Source organism: Lycorma delicatula, chromosome 8 (assembly GCF_047948215.1).
Source record: "Lycorma delicatula isolate Av1 chromosome 8, ASM4794821v1, whole genome shotgun sequence".
In the NCBI taxonomy this organism is placed as follows: domain Eukaryota; kingdom Metazoa; phylum Arthropoda; class Insecta; order Hemiptera; family Fulgoridae; genus Lycorma; species Lycorma delicatula.
In genome coordinates, this window is record NC_134462.1 from 81,209,811 (window position 1) to 81,230,778 (window position 20,968).

Genomic DNA, 20,968 nt, shown 5'->3' on the forward strand with positions numbered 1-20,968 from the left:
TATATATATATATATATGTAAACACACACATCGCTTGTTTTTAAAGAAAGGTCAGTTTTAAATTTGCTGCCTATATATGCAATGTAAACAGACGGCGTCTGGATAGTTCAGTTACTTCAATATCAGCTGTTAGCAAGAACAGTTTAGTAATTTTTTTGTTAGTTGCTTATATTCATCCATTTATAACGAGTACTACAACTAACTAACGAGTGGTTGGTATCGCCAATGTGAAATACTGTACTCATATTTTTGATAATAAAAGCAATACTACGGCTGAAATTCACAGACAAATTGGTGACATTTATGGGCTGAATATTATGAACAACAGTAAAGAAAGACAGTGGTACCATCCATTTAGAGAAGCGTAAACAAAATTCATGATGAAGAACATAATGGCCAGCCATCAGTGATAAAGAGATGATCCGACAGAAAAAGTTGAAAACATTCAAGAAAACTGGTATTTCACCTTGCTACAATTGTCTCTGGTTTTTCACGATTTTTGATTTATAGAGTTTTGAATGAAAATTTGTGCTGGAAAATAGTTATATGCTGGATGGGTACCAAAGATGTTAACAAAAAAAAAAAATAAACAAAATATGAGGGGTTATGTCTAAAGTAAAGACCGTTTCATTGTAAATCAACTTATTCTGAAAACTTTAAAAATATTTTTTATTTCTCTTAACTACATACATTATACTACTTCTCTATATAATCGCCACATGAATTAACACATTTATCGTAGCGATACACCAGCTTCAATATACCCTCATCGTATTCTTCTGCCACCAGTCCATTTAGCCATTGATTAACAGCATTTTTAAGTCATTATCACTCATGAATTGCTTACCACTCAAAAATTCTTTCAATTTCCCAAACAAATAGTAATCAGAAGGAGCTAATTCTGGACTATAAAGTGGGTGATTGTAAATTTACCATCCAAATGTTCTCAGTAAATCATGTGTCGGACCCACAATATGTGGACGTGCATTATCGTGCAGCAGGACGATGCCGTAGGTCAGCCACCCATGTTGCCAATTTTGAGCAGTGCACCGTAACTTATGTGGAGTTTTGTAGTAGGCTTCTGCATTTATAGTTGTTTCACGTGGCATGAAATCAATCAGCAGTATGTCAAACTGACCCCAAAAGAACGTAGCCATCAGTCTGCGTCCAAATGGCTGTGACTTGACCTTTGTCGGTCTGGTTGGTGATTGAGGATGGTGCCATTCACTTGACTGCCGTTTTCTCTCTGGCATGTAATCCGAAATCCATGTTTCATTGACGGTAACAATTGAATTAAGGAACTCATACCTTTTCTATGTAGCGCATCAAAAATTCCAAAGCAGATCCCATTCATATTTTTTTGAGACGTCCCATTAAGACATGCAGCAACCAACATGCACATACCTTTCTGAAGCCTAAATGGTCATGAACAATGCGAATGATAACAGCTCTTGAAACATCAGGAAAAAGAAGGGCCAGATTGGAAATCTTTGAGCGACAATCTTTTTTGATTCTATCATTGATGCATTTAAACAAGTCCTTGATGATTATTATCGAGGGCCTCCTCGAACATTTTTTATCATGCACATTCATTTTGTTATTTCTAAACCTTTCACACCATTTTCAGATGTTTCTTTCATTCATTGCATTATCACCGTACACAGCAACAAACTACCTATGAATTTCAGCCGGCTTAATGTTCTGATGGTTTAAAAAGTATATGACTCCACATATTTCACAGTTGACAGCAACACCAATTTTCCTATTCATTTTATAACTTAATAACTCACATGTAATTAAAGATACTACAACGCGACAACTTACAGACAATAATGCAGTGTGTACATTACTAGCGTGGCCATGAACGACACAGACTTGCCAACCTTAAGGACAGAAATTTCTCAGCGGTCTTTACTTTAGAGGTATCCCTCATACATATTGATTTTTACAAAATTTATTTAAAAAATCACAACAGCTGTTTCAGTACACAGAACCTTCCTCAGATGTTATGAACTTAAAGGTAAAAATACATTATGAGAAGATAAATACAAACACTAAAAGAAAGAACTATATAGAGCAAAAATAGGGAGTGCACACATGCATCAGTAATATAAAAATTTGTCGTAAATACTACTGGTTATTTCAGAAAAAGGGGATGATACTAACAATAAGATTCAAAGCCCATTACACATTCATAAGTTCAATAACGATAAACTAACCAAGTCTATCATTTAAAAGTTATTAGAATTTTTAAGTTTATTAATTTCCAATGACTCATAAGATCAATTTCAAACCTTTGTACTCAACATGAAGTACTTTGAAATTACCATTAAAAAACGGGTTTATCCACCAATTATTTAAAGAAGTTAACTGACACATATAAGGAAAAACATTTTGCTGCATGCTGCAGCACGTGAATTTTTATGGCATTATGAAAATGAAAGTGATAAGTTGTTTGACCGCATTGTTGCTGGAGATAAAACCTGGATTTCTTATTCAAACATTGAGACAAAGCAGCAATCAATGTGATTGATTGCTGCTGTGAGTGACATTCATCATCTCCTAGACTAGAAAAGTTCAAACAAGAACGTTTAATAAAGAAGTTATAGCTACTGTTTTTTGAGGAAAAAAGGGTGTCTTGCTTGTTGAATATAGTCATCATGGAACTACTGTATATGCCAATATTCTGAAATGTTAAAAAATTTTACAGAAGTTAGCATCACAAATATTTTTTGAAAAGGTAATGAAAAGAGGCTAGTGAAATGATATGAAAACTTTGTTGAAGTTGAAGGCAGATACGAAGAAAAGCAGTAAATAAATGTATTTTTTATGTTTAAGTAGTAAAATTTGTTCATATTTTTTGGTTTTCTTTTTATTAAAAATGGACCTCACTTTAAAAACACACCTCATATATTTATAAAATATATATATATATATATATATATATATATATATTTTATAAATGCTGATGGAAAACTTTTACAAAGCTTGTTAAAAATTGATACTTTTACTTATTACAATTATTCCTTAATAATTAGAGAAAACTTTAAAACAATCGAAGTGTGTACCCAATTGACAACTTTCACTTATTTGTGAAATTCTGCAATTTTCATACAAGAATACTTTTGATCTTTTCTTTGCTATTACAACAAAATTTTAGTACTGATTATACTTTATTACTTACTATGAGATATTAACCAAAAAAATATAAATGTAAATAACTGTCAATGTAACTATTTACAGTTTAAAGGTAAGGAAAACATCATATGAAATCATCAGCTTATGATGAATGCAAAACCTTTTGCAGCATAATTATTATTTGCAAAGGATATAAACCTACTCTACAATTTTAATAAAACATTAATGTATTTTATTATTTCATATAAATTTCAAGTGACACTAACTCAGATGCACTAGTGCACTTATTTAATATATATATAAGATCAAAAAAATACTTTTGCTAAGTACTTTCAGAAATAATAAAATAATTATTTCTTTTATATTTGTTAAAAATGCTAAATTTCAAAACTGATTGCTCAAAAAAGGTTCTTAATTTTTTTCTTTGTATTAAGTGTTTATTGAAATATAATATACAATAAAATACATTTTTGAAATATTTATATTACCAGTAGGCAATTTTTATACAATTATTACTATGTTATAATCACTATTTTTAATTTAAAATTCATTTACAATTAATTAAAATGCTTTTATAAATATTTTGCAACAAATATTTTGGGGGGATGAGTTCACTATATTGAAGCAATGTCATGTATTTATTACAAGATCTAATTCAAAAAAATGATATATAAAAATTTGTTTAAATGAATTGCTTGATAATGAATATATACACTACTAATGGAGAGAAAATCCAAGACTTCTTCTTTTTTTGAAAATTGACAATTACTTAAAAAATTCCAATTTTTATAATCGCAAGATTTAAAAGGAGTTCTTGGCATCAAGTGAAATTGTATATGCTAAGTCAGCATTTATCAAGGGGAGATGAAATCTGGTGAAAAATATATCTGTTACAGTAGAAGAAATGCATAACTAACTAAATACTGTATAATATTATATTTGACTGCTGATGATACTTCATAACAAATGTTTAAAGGAAGCATTCTACAACAAAGTGATAATTTTTTAATACGATGAAGAAATAAAAAAATAAATAAAAAAAAAAGATTAAATTGTTTCAACTTTGTTGAAAAACTTTACAGACCTTGTTAAAAGAGGTAGGATTACATATACACAGCACAAAAGCTTGATTTATTTTATATATTCACATCAAATTACTGTGATTTTTGTCAGAAGGTATGTTTTTCTTAAAAATGCAATATTTTATGAAATACTTTAATAATTATTAATGAGGAATGGGTAAATTACATAATATTTACAATTTTATAACTTTAAAAACAAACAAGACATATGAACAGCTTTAAAAAAATAAATATATAAAAACAACTGTTATTTACCTTAATATGACAATGATGATGCTCGCTTCTACAGTCAGCATAAAAAAAATAACAAATTAAAAATTGATAAATAAATAATTAATACCAATCAATTACAACTGATATACATCTTCAATTTAACAACCTGATCCTACATTTTCACTTGCTGAAGAAAATATATTTTAGTTGAACCAAAATGAAAGTGAAAGAACTTTTTAACTAAACATAGTAATCTATATTGATAGAATAAAATATTTAATTTTAAGATAAAAGTTTAGTTTTTAGTTATTTCATACTTTAATTTTTTTAACATCCTTATGTTCATGTAGAGAGAAAATACTTGTATTTTTTCCATGGGCTAACAATAATGAACCTATATCAATTAAAATAATTCAATAGGACTCATGACAACTACATTTGCTATGAATACATCAATAATCGTACATTTCATTTGTTCCATCTTTTTAATAAGTACACATCACAAGCACTCCATGGCAAAGTGTACTATCTGTGTCTTTCATCCAAAGGTTTCAGATTATTTTAATGTAATTTATTTATACAGCAAAAACAGGCTGAAGCCCAATAACAGCACCTGAAAAATGAATTTTGTAGTATGAAAAATTTCATGCCTGACTGCGACTCAAACCTGGAACCTTACGATGAACGGTAGAGATACTACCACTACCACGAAGTACAACAGAGTGGCAACTTATTTATTAAAAATATGGAATAAATGAAATGTTTGATTACTGATATGTACACATCTATCGAGCTGGGGAGTGAACAAGTTTATGCTTTTCTAGAATCCAGGATGACAATGTTTTTCCACTATTACCAGGAAGCAGCTGATGATTCAATAAAATATTTATTGCAAAATCACATGAATTTTGTTGAAGTGGGTACTAGTTGCATTCCTTACCTTTGTCAATTCCTCTAGCTATGGGCTCAATATATGTCCTAAGTCTAAAAGAGCATACTGATAATAAAATTTTGAAATTTAAAAGATTAAACTAGTAAACTCAATTCTCAAAAAAAAAAAAAAATAGTTTTTGACACCCATTTTCTTAATTACAAAGAAATGATTCAATATGTTATTACCCTGAGACACTGTATAACTGTGATTGTTGAGAATGATATCTTAACAGAAGTTATGTACTATTTTTCCTCTACACAGAGCAATTCTCCTCCACTCAATATATGAGACAGATTTCAAAACTGAATTCTATATGATTTTTGAAAAAAACTGATCGTCTCAGTAACATGGTGTTCTACTGATGTGCAGTATTCATTATCATTCTATAATCATATTATATGCTCACCTGCCATCCATTCTGCCCAGTTAATGAAACATGGAAAATGTCATTGTTGGTCCTGCCACCTATGAGGTACAAAGGGTAATTTGTTATTTGTGAGCAGAAAGTGAGCAGAACACTGTCGAGTTCATCAATGACCGAGTCATTTTTATGGTAATAATATTATGAGCATATACTTGTGCTGTGACAGATTGATGATGGAAATTCAGAGAGGAGTACATAAATGTTTATGATATAAGGGAGAAATGACACTTGATGGTGATGACTAGTGAAGTCTTTCAAATAATTGAACAAACTATATTTGATGAAATATTGTTTCATGATTTCTTAACTTCTAAATAGAATAAAGCTAAGTGACCTATTTACCACAATGAAGGTTGGTGCTTTGAAACCTATGAGATCAAGTAATAACAAAATCAGTGCTGCAGTATAATAAATGCCTGAAATATAGATGGTTATAATTAAGAGAAGTAATTTAGATAACTTACGTAAGCAGCAGGTAATTTGTGTAATAACATAAAAAAATTTTTTAAAGTTTTTAACAATAAAAAATAAGTCAATATTGTATCTGTTCTCACAACATCCTATTAACAAGAGGCCAATATAATCAGATTGGATCAAAAACAATAGTTCCAATAGCTTACATATAATATGATTTCAAAATCAGTATACATTTTAGCTGTTACAACATTAGTGAATGAAATAAAACTTTACATTGTAATATATTCTTCAAACATAATAAACAGTAAATAAATTAAAAAATATAGTGATAAAATTTCAATTAAAAATTTTAGAATTTAAAAGGAATTTTATCAAATACGAGTAGCTAACAAATTAACTGAACTTACCAAGGGAATATTATCAGCTGAACCCCAAGATTTGTGTATTTTATCTACATTATGTCCAACTCCTAAGAAATTGCTGAAAGCTTCAGTTGTCCGTTTTACTCGTACATTCAATGAACCGATTCTCAAAAAGCCCAATTCTTTTTCTTGAAAAAAAAAAAATTAGTACATAAAATGAAAAAATCAACTTACATATATTTAAAAAAAGTTATCAATAACAACCTAGGTATACAATGAAAATACACTCAAATAACAGTTATTTAAATTAATGTTATTAAATAACATTTATTTAATAAATAAAACATTTAAGTAGTCAAATAACATTTACTTAATTTCAAATCCCTTAATATTGTCCATTAATGGAGTAATTAAAATCATATTCACAGAACAAAATTCAAAGAATTTTTTTCCTAAAAAATAATTTCTTACGAAAACAAATAATAATATAACATATATATGTAATACATAAATATAGCACAACTAAAATATATTTTGATTTCTCACTCAATTAGTTTTCAAACAAGAAAATTAACTATAAAATTAATTATATAGTATGAGAAATCAAAACAAACAAAATTAGCAGTTACTGAAATTTAATATGATCATATTAATAAATCAAAATTTATTTTTAAATAAAACTACAGAGAACTGATTTTTTAAATGGAACATAGCAGTAAAAGACAACATAAAACTACAGAGTACATCTGTTGTAAAGATGATGCTTGTGTTTTAACTATCACAACTTTCTAAAATAGAATTATAAGATTAATGTGACAACATTGCTAAAAATCAGCAATTATTTTGTTTAAATAACAGTAAAGATTTCTTCCTCAGTTTGAAAAGATGTTTTAATCATTCTATGAGGATGTTTATTTTAAACATTTACTGAACAAAAACAGGTACAGATAAAAGTTATAAAAATCTCTAAAAATAAAAATTATCACAATCTGCAGATTAAAAAATATCTGTTACTATTTAGTTAACATAAACAAACAGCATTACATCTTGTCAGTTTTATTTAATAATTTCTATTTCAGATGGAGAAGTGAATGATCTATCTTATTGTTAACTTCTCTAAAATATTTTTTTTTAAATCACATATTTAGAAATCAAACTGAGAAAATGTTTAATACAAAGCTATATTTTGAGAAAGCTCATGCAGAAGAATAAAGGTTCATGCAGTCAAATCAGTACATTCTAGTATATTGTACTTCATTAACAAATGGTCTTATTAAATGCAATTTATGATAATTCATAATTTTGTTAAAAGTGTCCACCATTTTAATTTATTTTTAAAATTTCATGATTATATTTTTGTTATTAGAAGGATTCAAATTTTTCTGTGAAATTATGATGTAAAATATAAATGCATTTAAAAACATACATTGAACAATCTAAATAAAATAAAATAATCAAAACCCTTTAATCTAGGATACTTAGATAAACAAATAAATAAAATGTAAAATGTTTATCTCTGGCCATTTTAGTTTTGAAATGTTTTAATTTTAAACTTCCCAAACGCTGGTAAAAACTGTGATTAAAAGACATTGTTTGAGGATATCGTTTCTAATACACAACAAAATCTAATCATATTTTATGATTAATCTTTTTTAACACAATATTATTTATAAAGACAGAATAGTTTCAGAAAGATAAACACACAAGCATCATATTTAATGCTGCATACTGTAGAAAAATCAGTAAAGCAATTATTCAAGTAAACAGAAAATGTTTAATGCTCATAAAAACAACTGTATACATACATTCAATAAGCACAATAGTGATAAAAATCTGGACAAAACAATGCTGACTTTTTTTTAAAAGAAAATACTGAAAATTCTTTACTCAACAAACTATATGAATAACACATGCATCTCTGAATACTTCATGCTTAGCATCATGCAAAATGACTATTTTTCACAACTGTTAATGCTTTAAAACTAAAAAGTCATATAAATTAATAAATATTTAAAATATACATACATATGTATAATAAATTTATTGAAATTTAATCATTACTTCTTTGTAAACCTACAAAAAGAATTACAAGAAACTGCAAACACTTGTTCTGTTACTATGCAATGTAGTACAGTATTAAAACTAGTAAGGAATATGCACTGACTATGCATAAAAATCTGAGGCTTGCGACAGATACATAGTACAACTGCCTAAAAATATAAAACTACCAATTAAATTTTAGATAAAAATAGATAAAATTTAAGAAAAAATAAATTTTAATTTTTATCGATAAACTTTTGTAGATAATTATATTATTAAATAGGAACAGAAGCTAAAGGGATTATTTCCATGTACCATTATAAAATTACATCTATACATGTATTTTGTAGGAAAATAGTCCTGAAAACTAACCTAACGTATTTAATTTCTATTCTACCGACCATTTATTAAGTAATAAATCTCAAAACATCCTTATTTTGCAACAGAAATAAATAAATGTTGCACTTTAACAACCAATGCAAAGTATTTTAACCAATATAGGCGTTTTGGGTTTGGTAGGGATGAATTTGGCACAATTAAGCAATGCGTTATCAGTGCAAAATAATTTTTGTTTGACCACACAAGAATACTTGCTAAACTTTAATTTTGATATTATTGAAGAAGTTAGCGTACTTGTATCAAAACAAAACTTAAGATATAAAGTAAAGAATTAACACTCCTTACAATCACAAGAAAGATTTTTTTAAATATTAATCTATTTAAAACATTTTTAATCAGAATCAAATAAATAAAATCATTCACTGATTAACAAATTAATAAAACTTTAAAGTTATGATCTACATTGTAATTAAAAAAAATAAAGCAGACATATGTGAATCTTAAAATTGAATAAACATTCAGCAATAATACTGTTCTGCATGTTTTTAGTCTTCCTTTATCAACAGTTACATGAAGGGTATGTCAGGTAGTTACATGACTTCAGAGGTTAGGTTATCCAAATCATTATTACTGAGTTGATGAAATGATTTAATTAATTACTCTATGATTTCTGATCAATTAATTTATTTAACAATCTTTATATGTAATATTCTGAAATTAATTTACTTTCTAATAATTTATTTCATCTGATTAATTAGCATTTAAATTATTTTATATTTCCATAAACTATTGCTAAAAACAAAGGCAAATTAATGGAAAAAGTTATTATTCTTCAAACAATAAAAACAGTTAAAGAATTAATTCATTATCAAGAGTTAATATTCCTCCAGTTTTGTGTTATTCTATTTCATTTAAAATTATTTACAGCAAAGAAATAAATTGTTGTTAATTAATTACAAGAAATAAAGTGATAAACTTAATTCATAAATGGGTGATTTGGATAACTGGATTTTTTGTGGTATTTTTGGATGATTTAAGTGATATTTTATACAAAAAAAATTAATGATACTAAAGTAAGCAAAAAAATGATTCAAACATAGAAAAAAGTAATAATGATTTGTCTACTTTAAAATTATATCAGAAAGCAAAAGTTTTCAAATTGAATTATAAGTTTAATTTAATTTATTTTTATAGAGAAAGTTCCTGTGGTCATCCGATTAAATATTTTTCTAGATAATTAAAGTGTACAATTTTTTAATTGAAAAATTATATTAAAAATATTCCTCTTTTTAAAAATAAAAAAATATTTTTATTTTTCTTAATGTTGGGTTATTATGTGTAATGATGTATAGCCATCAAAACAATATTTCAAGTATTTTTGTGTGAAAATTAGTTAGAAAACATAACTAAAAGATACATTCCTGTATTTTAGAATCTTAGAATTCAAGCTTAATAGTTTCTTTAAATTGTTTCTCAGAATTTCATTTCTTATTTATCAAGATCTCAACAAACAGGCATTATTTTTTGTTCACCTATCTGTATTTAAACTAAAACTTTTTTCTTAATGTGTACGTTGTAATTTGTTCTACTAGTGAACAATAAGCAACCTTCCCCCAAGGCCCAATGAGATGAGGATGATATGTATGTCACGTAAATGAGGTGTAGTCTTATACAGACTCAGGCTGGTCCTGAGATGTATGGTTAAATGAACTCCAAACACCAAAGTACATTCACTGTCTAGTATTCAGATCTGTATAAATGCACGTAGCCGTTACTAGGATTTAAACCTCAGAACTCATGACTTCGAAAATCAGCTGATAAACAACTGATTTGCGATGATAAAATAACCATTAGACCAGCCTGGTGGGCTATTAAGATGAACTAAATTAATATGAACTAAAAAATGTAAAATATCATAAAATCTATTTAAAAAAACTGTCCTAAAAAGAAAAGAAAATCTTTACTTCTTCTTCTTCCTCTTGTCTCTCAAGTACTAGACCTTCTGCCTGTTATGTAATCTACACTTTTTAAATGATCACTTTATCTCAATTAGGATAGTTTAAGCTTCTTTTTCCTTTCAATATGTAACAAATTTTAAATTTTAACTATTTAAAATGTATACATATGATAAGATATTAATGGGTTTTGATTTAGCATTGACTAATAAAAATTGAAATTTAAAAACAATTAAATTAAAAAACAATTTTTTTTTCTTTTTTTGGTGCTATCTTTTTTTAATTTTATTTTATTCCCTAAATGATTATGAATTGTGTTGGTACAGTTGAGAAATTAATGTCAAAAATCAAACTGATAGGATAAGAAAACATATTGTACGTTTAGCTCCTAATTTATGTATACTTATCTTTAGTGTATAATTTTATAAAAATTATTTTCATTCAATCAGATACAGATTAGCTGAAATCGATTGATAATTCTTCAATTAGTTAATAACAAAACCTAAGATTAAAAAAAGTTAACTTTTTTATTTCATAATTTGATTTTTTATACATGATATTAAAAATTAAAAAAATAAATACCTGCTGACTCAGGTAGGTTAATTATGTCAAGGATACAAGTCATAAATAATGTGACAATATAATTTAATTAAATATTAACAGCATTAGTATGTTTAATGCTAACAGAAGAAGTTCCAAACATCGAATGCCATGCAAGACAGATCACCAGAAGGATAAGCATTATGTGGATAATTGTAAGGATTTTACATACTGTAAAAAAAACATTAATTAACATTGTTATTAACAGTACAACACATACAAAAAAAGATTGTAACCAAGATATAAAAAATTGTGATTATAATATAAAGAAATTTATATTAGATTCAATAATTCCTCTAATTCATCATTTTTTAACTACCCATCTCTCACAATTTATTAATCATTTGAATGTATGTGTATGAATGTTTTTTTAAAGTATGTTCTCACATAAAAATCACATACTCATTTTAATATGCCATAAGATTTATGAAGTAAATATTCTGTAGAAAATTATTTTGTCTTATTTTTTTTAAGTGAAAATATAAAAAATTCATTTCTTTCATTCTTTTATTTTTAACAAATGTTACACAACAGAGCAAAGTAATACTGACTAAAATTGTTTACATACATAATATTGTTTTGTTAATACAATGAGAACATTTAGGTTAGTTTTAGACTTAAACAACAATTAAAAAATTACATTATTTGTTTTTAAAAGGATCGAATTTTATAGAAAACAATTATTTCATGTCAGAATTAAAATAAATACTTCAGAATATACCTGAGACCAAAAATCCATCAGACAAAAGATCTAACCCTCATCTACAGGATTCTAAAATCCTAACACATACTTAGAATGGGAGTCAAAAAAACCCAATCACATTTTAACCGTTTAAAAATTTATTTATTTCACTACACAAATACAAAAACAATAAAAATTTTAAAATACACTAAATAAAAATATATGTATTTGTTTAAATAATTCTTATTTTTGAGTCTATATTTTCACATGAATTCATAACAATTTTGTTTTCTTGAAATGAACCCCAAAAAGTATTTTTTTTTTTTTAAAACTAACTCAAAATACATTTTTTTATTCCATTTTTTTTTTGAGCACAATTAGGATTGCTTTCTTTAACATTAATTCAGATCGATTGTCCTTTCTTACATCCAAAAGCCTTATGACACGTCATATACTTTCTTTAAACATCTGAGGTTTGAATTGAATAAAGTGTGGAGTTTATACCTAGCTCACACAAAAATGATCTACACTGGTACTTTTTTCTTATTCTATTCATCATCGAATGACATCCAAATAACTCAATAACAAAATATCAAGCTTCAAAACCAAACTTATAAAACAAAATCTTTATAAATTGTCATATTAAACCAGATCTTTTCATCTAATACTTAATTGATAATATTTTTTGTGATATTATCCACTGGTAATTAAATACTTAAGTGCTCTTACTTAAAAAATATTTAAAGCAGAAATAGTAAAAAAAATCTACTATATGAATGGTCAAAAAGACCCATACCATTAAAATCTATAGAAAATTAAAATAATCATTTTATTTGACAGATTTAACCATTTAAAGGTCATAAATTCTAAAATATTAGACAACATTTTGAAAACTGACAGTCATTTTGACCTCCCATTCTGTGGATGAGGGTTAATACAATGTGCTAGGAATTCTGCAAGTAACATTTTTAATTTAAAAGAAATTGTCACTTATGTACAAAAAAAATGTTTAAGGAAGAAGCTAAAGTAGACCTGAAGAATTTTTGACCTGGAATGTACAGAAAAAAAAGAGATAATGTTCATAAAAAAAATTTATGTTCATAAAATGCATTATGTAATTCAAGAGAAAAAAAAATTGAAGGAGTTAACAGTATTACACAATATATACATAAGACTGCTATAAAAAATAAAAAGAAAAAATACTAATTTCTTAAAAAAACGAAACTGATAAATTACAAAAAAAGAAAAGAATGTAAAGAAAAATAGTAAAATTTGTGAGCAATCTTTCTTTTGTTGACTTTACATTTTTGTGTTATTCAGTTGAAAATTCTCACAAATAATTCACTGATTTCCTTCTACATTATTAGAAAAATAATTTTGGTGCAATTATATGTTCTCTGCAATAAATCAGACAACTTAATTGTCATTTGATTTTTCTTTAACATATTGCAACTAAAAGAATATATTTTACGTTCATGAATTCTTTAATCTAATAATTTTTGCCAATTACCCACTTCTATGAACCAAAAAATGAAAATTATGAAGGTGTAACTGTAAGTAATAATAATAAAACTATCCTTCATATTGGAAGAATATAATATAAATTTCAAAAAAAAAATTAAAATAATGACAGTAATGTTATACAAGCTAACATGGAACATTTACCTCAACCAAACAGTAACATAAGAAAATATTAGTTATCTACCACCAAGATCAAGGAATTAATTAGCAAATAAGAAATAAATTAGTATCTTAAAAAAACAATTTGGAAATCTATTGCATTTTATAATAATTATTTTTATTACAAAGAGTAAATGAACTGATTCATTCAACTTAATCTCAATTTTCTATGCTTCCTCCTGCTCTTCCCTAATTTTTTCTCTTAATCAAATGTTAAGGCAACTTGCTTAGAGTATTTTTCTTTTTATTTATAAACATTTTTTAATATTATGACCATGAATTAAAAGAAATATTTTAATGATGACCAAAATGAAAAACTCGTGACACTTGCCAGGAGTTAAAACTGAGGAAAGCTGGGATTTAGAAGGCAGCCAGTATGGTGACAACTGAACCAACTGGCTGACTACAACTAACCAACTTACTGACATAGTCAGTGTGTTGGATTTAGCATTAACTGCAACAGGATTCACTGACAAAAATTGCATAAAAAACAATAAGCAATGTTAAAGCTAATGATTTACTTCATTCAAAATGCAACATACACACTATTTACTAATATGAATGAAATACAGAATAAAGAATTGTAATAAGTAATTATTTCTAACTATTGAACAGTGACATAAGAAGAAACAGTACATCATTATTCAACATAAATTTATAACAGATTTATAAAGGTTTAGAACAAGCAAGTTAACAACGATTTAAATAAAAATGAAATGTAAATATTTTAATATATAACAAAGATTCTGATTATTTTTTACTAACTTTTACTGTACACACTTAAAGCTACAATTACACATATCCGAGCCAAATATATGTCAGTACAAAAGATCAACTACATATAAAGAAAAAGATAAAATACAAAGAAAAATTTTCAAAATTGAAATTGTTAAATTTTTACTAATGTTATAAAAATTAATTGAAATTTTAATGAAAAAAAAAAGATTAATTTTGAAGCTCACTGTTAAAAAACACATAAATATGCTTGCTCTTGGCTAATGTTATTTTTCTATGCTATAAATGTGAAAACATAAGTAATACAAATTTTTATCAACATTTTTATATCAGTTGGTTTAGTGAAATAGGTTGTAGGGAAAGGCAAATTTTTATTAACACTGATCCCTTGAAGAAATGAGTTCAAATCGATTTAAATTTGAACTAAAAAGTAAGGATACACTTTACTTGTCTCTGCACACAATAAAACAGAGCTGGATTGAGCCCCAGGACACCAATGCATAGAAAAGAGTGAGACACAATACTGTACTTGCTTAATTGCTTAATAGGGAGCATCTCTTCCATTTACAAGCTTACAGTGTAAGTTTATATATTAATTTAACATCACGAACTGCAGTTATTATGAGCATCTGTAATGAGTGTTAATTAATAATTAACAAAAATATCCTTGATAAAATTTGTGAAAGATACTAATCTATAAGTCTAAAACCCCTCTTGAACTCCCTTATCTAGTGGTAGGAGTAGCTTTAGGAAAGCCCTATTTAGTGGGTAGGAGAAGCTTTAAGAAGGTTCTACTCTTCATCACTATAAATAAAAAAAATTCCAGAGACAACTGTAGTATGGGTCTATTCCACGGTTACATCCTGCGTAGAGTCCAACAAAAGTTTCTAGAAAATAAAAAATACAGCTTTTTTCATTTATCTTGATAGTAAATACTACACGCACAGGGAATCTTTCATTTAAAAGTTTATTAAGGGAAATAAAATTTCCCGTTTGGTTATGTTTTTCTTTTTTTCTATTGTTTATGAATATTGTCATCCATTCCTTCTTATACAATTTTAAAATGTCACAATTTAAAAGCAAGTTAGGCGAAAGTAAAATCATTACGGACCAACGTAAAGAGGTAATATTTAATGTATTTAGTTATTTTAAGTATAATGTGCAGGTAATTTCTCTGAATAATGTCATTGAAAAAACAGCATCTGCAACTGGGGTTAGAACAAGTACTGTTTGGAAGATTTATCTTGAATTTAAAACATTATACCAGTCATCATTTTTTACACCAAATATTAATAGAACAAGGAGAAAAACCAAATCGGTGGTGAACAAATTTGATGCAAATGCTATTAGACAAATTATTAATAACTTTCATGTAACCGAAAAGAGAAAACATACTGTAGATTCTGTTTACAATAAGGCAGTTAAAGACCTAAGTTTTTTTGAAGTAAAATGTCATTTTGCCATCTCATATAGAATTTGGGTTTCAAAACCCAAATTATAGAATTTGGAGGAAAACGCATAATAATAGATGCATTCTCTTTGAAAAACATAAGTAAGACTGAAAAGAATTAATTTTTGAAATTAATTTTTAATTATTTTTTAAATTAATTTTATCAGAAAGACGGTTGGAATATTAAGTTATGTAGACAAGACTTATGTCCACAGCAATTATACAACCAGTAAAGCTTGTTCAGAAGGAAGTAAAGAAGACTATTTTGCACCAATTTCTAAAGAAAATCGTCTAATTATAGTTAATGCTGGCAGAGAAGCTGATTTTGTTCCATACTGTTTGTTAACATTTAAGTCAGGCTTGATGTCAACAACTATTACGATGAAATGAATTTTTTTTATTTTTAAAAGAGGGTAGAAGAAATGTCAATCCCCAACTCGCCAAATGAATCCGTTATCATTCTTGACAATGCACTGTAGCACAATGTGAAAATGCCAACCCCTCTTCCAATTCGAATACCCATAAGGCTGAAATAAAAGAGTGGTTGAGAGAAAACAGAATTCTATTTTCAATGTCAATGTTAAAACTGGAGCTGTATCAACTTGTAAAAATTGTGAAACCTAAAATAATTAAATATAAAATAGATGATACTTTTGAATCGGTGGGTTATACTGTACTACGCAACTACTACCTTATCATCCACTCATCCACAACTGAACCTGATAGAGGAAGTATGGTCAGAGGTATGGAGAGTATTGTTATTGCCTACATGACAGTCATGTAGGCAATATTGACAATAAGCTTGAGACAGTTGAAAAAGTTTTAAAAGCAAAATTTGAAAATTTCACAGCTTCACAGTGGCAATGTTATTGTAATCATGTAAAGGAAATTGAAACAACTTCATGGAAAAATGAGTGTTTAGTGGATGTTGCTGTCGATGAATTAACTATTACTGGTAATTCAGATATTTCAGATTCATCCACGAGTGATGAATAAAAAATTTCGAGTGTTTAATTTGTTAATTGCTGTTACTTTTTTATAAATGATTTTTACATACTATTAAAAAAAAAATCAGGCTAGACTAGCTAATATAATGCTAAATATTGGTTGAGTTTTATATTTTGTTCTTTGCACATTTATATTTTACACTTATGTTAAAAAAACAATGGCCTTGAAGCCGTTGAAAGGAGTATTTCTATAACTTTGAAGTCAGCCTTTCAAAAGGTGTTAATATATCTAACTTGACTGGGAAAGATTCTGGATTATTAGATATAAGTACAGATTAAGATAGCTTATTTCAGAGTGCTCACTAAATCTCACAAATGAAATGGTTTGAGACTTCCCAATAAATAAATAATAACAATCTATATTTTATGGGTTCAATTACTCTACACAATATAGGAACTCTTTGTTTTATGAAGTTGAAAAAAAAAACAAAAAACAGTCAAATTAGTGAATCAAGTTTTCAAGGTAAAACTGGATCTCATACTTTCTAAAGAAAACTTATTTATTTTAATTTAACAACAACAGGCTGCAAACATTTTAGTTATGAAATATGAATTTTATAATGCATGAAAAATAACTGTTTGATTAGGATTTGAACCCAGAACCTTCCACCTTCCTGGCAGACATTTCCACTTCACCACAAACATCAGCAACAAAAATAAAAGAATTACAAGATTTAAATCTAAAACATAAGAAATAGTTACCAAATTAATGTTAATAATGTGTTTAAGTTAACATAAGAATAAAAGAGAAATACAGTCAACAAAACATCCTTGGGATAGAGCAACCAGTTCATGCCTACTTAACAGTGAATGTTAAACTTTGAGCATTTAATAAAAAAACTTAGTTAATAAACACTTTACTGGTAAAAATAATTAAGACATAAATATTTACAATATTTTATATAAACTAGACTAAAAGGTTTCTAAAATTTTGATGTTCATGCTTAACATGTTAACAAACATGCTTAAATGAAAAAATAAAAACAATCAAATTATATTTTAGAGAAAAAAGGCATTATCTTTGAGAAGCATTTTTTTAAAGAAAGATTTATTTAAATCTAGACAATCTATTTTTAGAATTAAGATGGCACAAATATAACAAATTTGCCTGTATCAATAATTAGCTGCTGACCATACTACAGTTGTCAGTAGTTGTACTATAATTGTATGGTCGTCAACATCAGTTAATAATGAGTATTAAAATAAACAGTCTGACTATCAGAAATTCAAGATGTAATTCAGTTGATGGGAAAAAGAAATCAGTTGTGTATAGGTACAGGAAAATTTGTAAGACTTATGGGCCAAATGTTATTGCTGTAAATTTGGAAAATGATATTTGTGTTGACAGAAACATGACATTCTATTCATAATATCCTGTCCAGAAAAACTTATGTCTACTATTTCTGGAATGCAAAAGAGATAATACTTACTGAATTTTTTTAATTGTAGAATTAACATCAGTGTCGATACCCATTGCAAAATTCTACAAATATTAAGTGAGCTAATTAAAGTAAAAGAGATGAAATTTTTTTTTGAAAAACTGCTTCTAATTGCAAAGAAAACCAAATAATTACAGAATTTTCAGGGATTTTTTTTGTTGAGATTTGTGATTACCTTTTCTATAATCCCAACTTTCCACCACATGACTACCAGAGTTCTCACCTTTAACAATGGCTTACACTGCAGGGATTTGAACAAGATGAAGAATGTTTTAATGGATACTTGAAATCACAAGTAGGAAATTGAATAAAGAAATTAGTAAAATGATTTGAAAAAAGGGTGAGGTCAGTGATAAGTATGTGGAAAAATATTACATGAATGTTATGTCCTGAGTAAGACAATAAATTACATTCTTTACAATTTGATAGGTCGGCAAAATCTAAAAAATACAAAAAAGTAACACTGAAATTGAAAGGTACTAGAAGGTAAGGATGGAATGAATAAAGTTAAAAGCTATCTTTTATAATCTGATTCATATAAATCTCAACATTAAACAATTTTGGATACAGATTCACAGGTTGCTGTAGAAATTTTTTTAATGACTAATGAACATAGCAGTATGTGCCTAGAAAAAATGTCAATTTGTATACACAGACCTATCTTTTTTTAAAAAAAAATGCTCTTTACATTATTGTAATCAGAGAAAATATACTTTATTCTACTATATAAAAACTAAATATCTACCTGGCAAAAGGGCAACATTAACTTTTGTGATATAAGCATGCCTTAAATGTACACTTGGTACAAATATCAAACACGTTTACATTCAACTTACCGGCCAGCTTCTTCCTTGCTTTGATTTCTGAAATAAAAAAAAAAAAAAACAGAAATAAAATTTTCATTAATTTTTTAACAGATTAAAAATTATTAAAATACAATTATAATCTATGAATTTGTAATTATCAGTAATCAACTATTACATAAATGAAAACTTATGAAAATAAAAATGAGTTGATGATTCATAAAACCAATGTCTCAATCAGCAATTGGGCTTTAAAGACAACAGTACGTTACAGGTAAACTGATCCAGTGGTCAATAATGTCATTATAACAAGAATACGTCATTAAAAAACTTTAAGATAGAATAAAAATAAAATAAGATAAAGTCTTTTTCAGTAAATATTCTGAATATAAAGCAGTTCTATTAGATCACTGGACAGAGAAAGAACATACATTTTTAAATAGAACTCTTTCAAAAGGATGTCAAAATATACATATATAATTTTTTTTTTTTAATTTTAAAGCATAAGTATCAGAAGTTAAAAATAAGAATACTAGAAATAATACAGCACTGCTTATAGTGTGCTTTTACTACATTCTTATAGTATTTGCAATACTGCAGGAGTTAACAGGGCAGAAAGAAAAATTAAGACAATTTTAATTATCATCAAAGTATATATCATTGAACGGTATTAATTTAAAACAACTGCACATGCTTTGATATTTTTTTAAATTTTTATTTTAAATTAACTTGGATGAGAACAAGCAGTCATGAAAATATTGGAGAAAAAATAAATATAAGCATATTTAATGCTTGTAATAAATATCATTGCACAAAATCATATAAATAAGTAAACTAAAAATGGAAGCTTATTTATTAAGCAAGAACAATGTAACTTGAAGAATGTCACACATAAAAAAAATTAAAGTTAATCGTAAAATACAAAAAAAAAGTGAATTAATAAATTATATAAACTTAAAATAAATAAATGTAATTATCATAATAATATAAAAATTAAAAAGATAATATAAAATTATTTACCTTATTTGCATAAAAAAATAAGCCGTGCAAAAACATCTTCTTCGCAACCAAAAGAAATAGTAAAAATAAATAAACACCATGCAATCGATATGGTAAATGATCTGTTCAACTTTATAATCATGCAAACAATATTAAATATGCTCCTCCAAACAGTAATAAAAATTTAGCACGCAAGACTGAAAAAGGCAAAGCTTTATAGCAAAGCAATAAAAATATTGTTGCGAATGCAAAAATAATTTATATCAACATAAATTATGAGCACTGTTTTCATAAACAGAAACTAAATAATTACAAGAGAATTAAAAAATGATTTACTTAATCATCATAAGTGATTTCAATTTTTATAAACAATTTATACAACCGAATACCTTTAAATAAAATCTTACTGGAGAAAATCATTCAATCATATACAGAAGGATCATGTTTAACTTTGATCATGTTTTACAAGATAATTAAAACGGTTTTTTTCCATCATGTTTTTAAAAACCACATTACATGTTACTGAATAACAATTGTGGAGTTATTAAAAAGCAAGTGGCTAATAAGTGGGTGTCATCCCAACATCCAATAAGGGGAAGTTGACCAGAGTCCCGGCGGGGGATCCTCTTGGGGCCCCTTGAGGCATAAGGCACAGACAAGACTGAGACC

The 20,968-nt window shown here is 26.8% G+C and overlaps 1 protein-coding gene across 1 annotated transcript in view; it reads right to left on the reverse strand.

The window, feature by feature from the left end:
• LOC142328613 (uncharacterized) overlaps positions 1 to 20,968 on the reverse strand; it is a 51,136-nt gene that overhangs the window by 8,326 nt on the left and 21,842 nt on the right. The window contains exons 3-4 of the mRNA XM_075372426.1: positions 19,334 to 19,360; positions 6,616 to 6,758 (exon numbers count right to left, since the gene is read on the reverse strand). Coding sequence (XP_075228541.1) covers positions 6,616 to 6,758; positions 19,334 to 19,360 — 170 coding nt within the window. The remainder of the gene's footprint in view (positions 1 to 6,615; positions 6,759 to 19,333; positions 19,361 to 20,968) is intronic.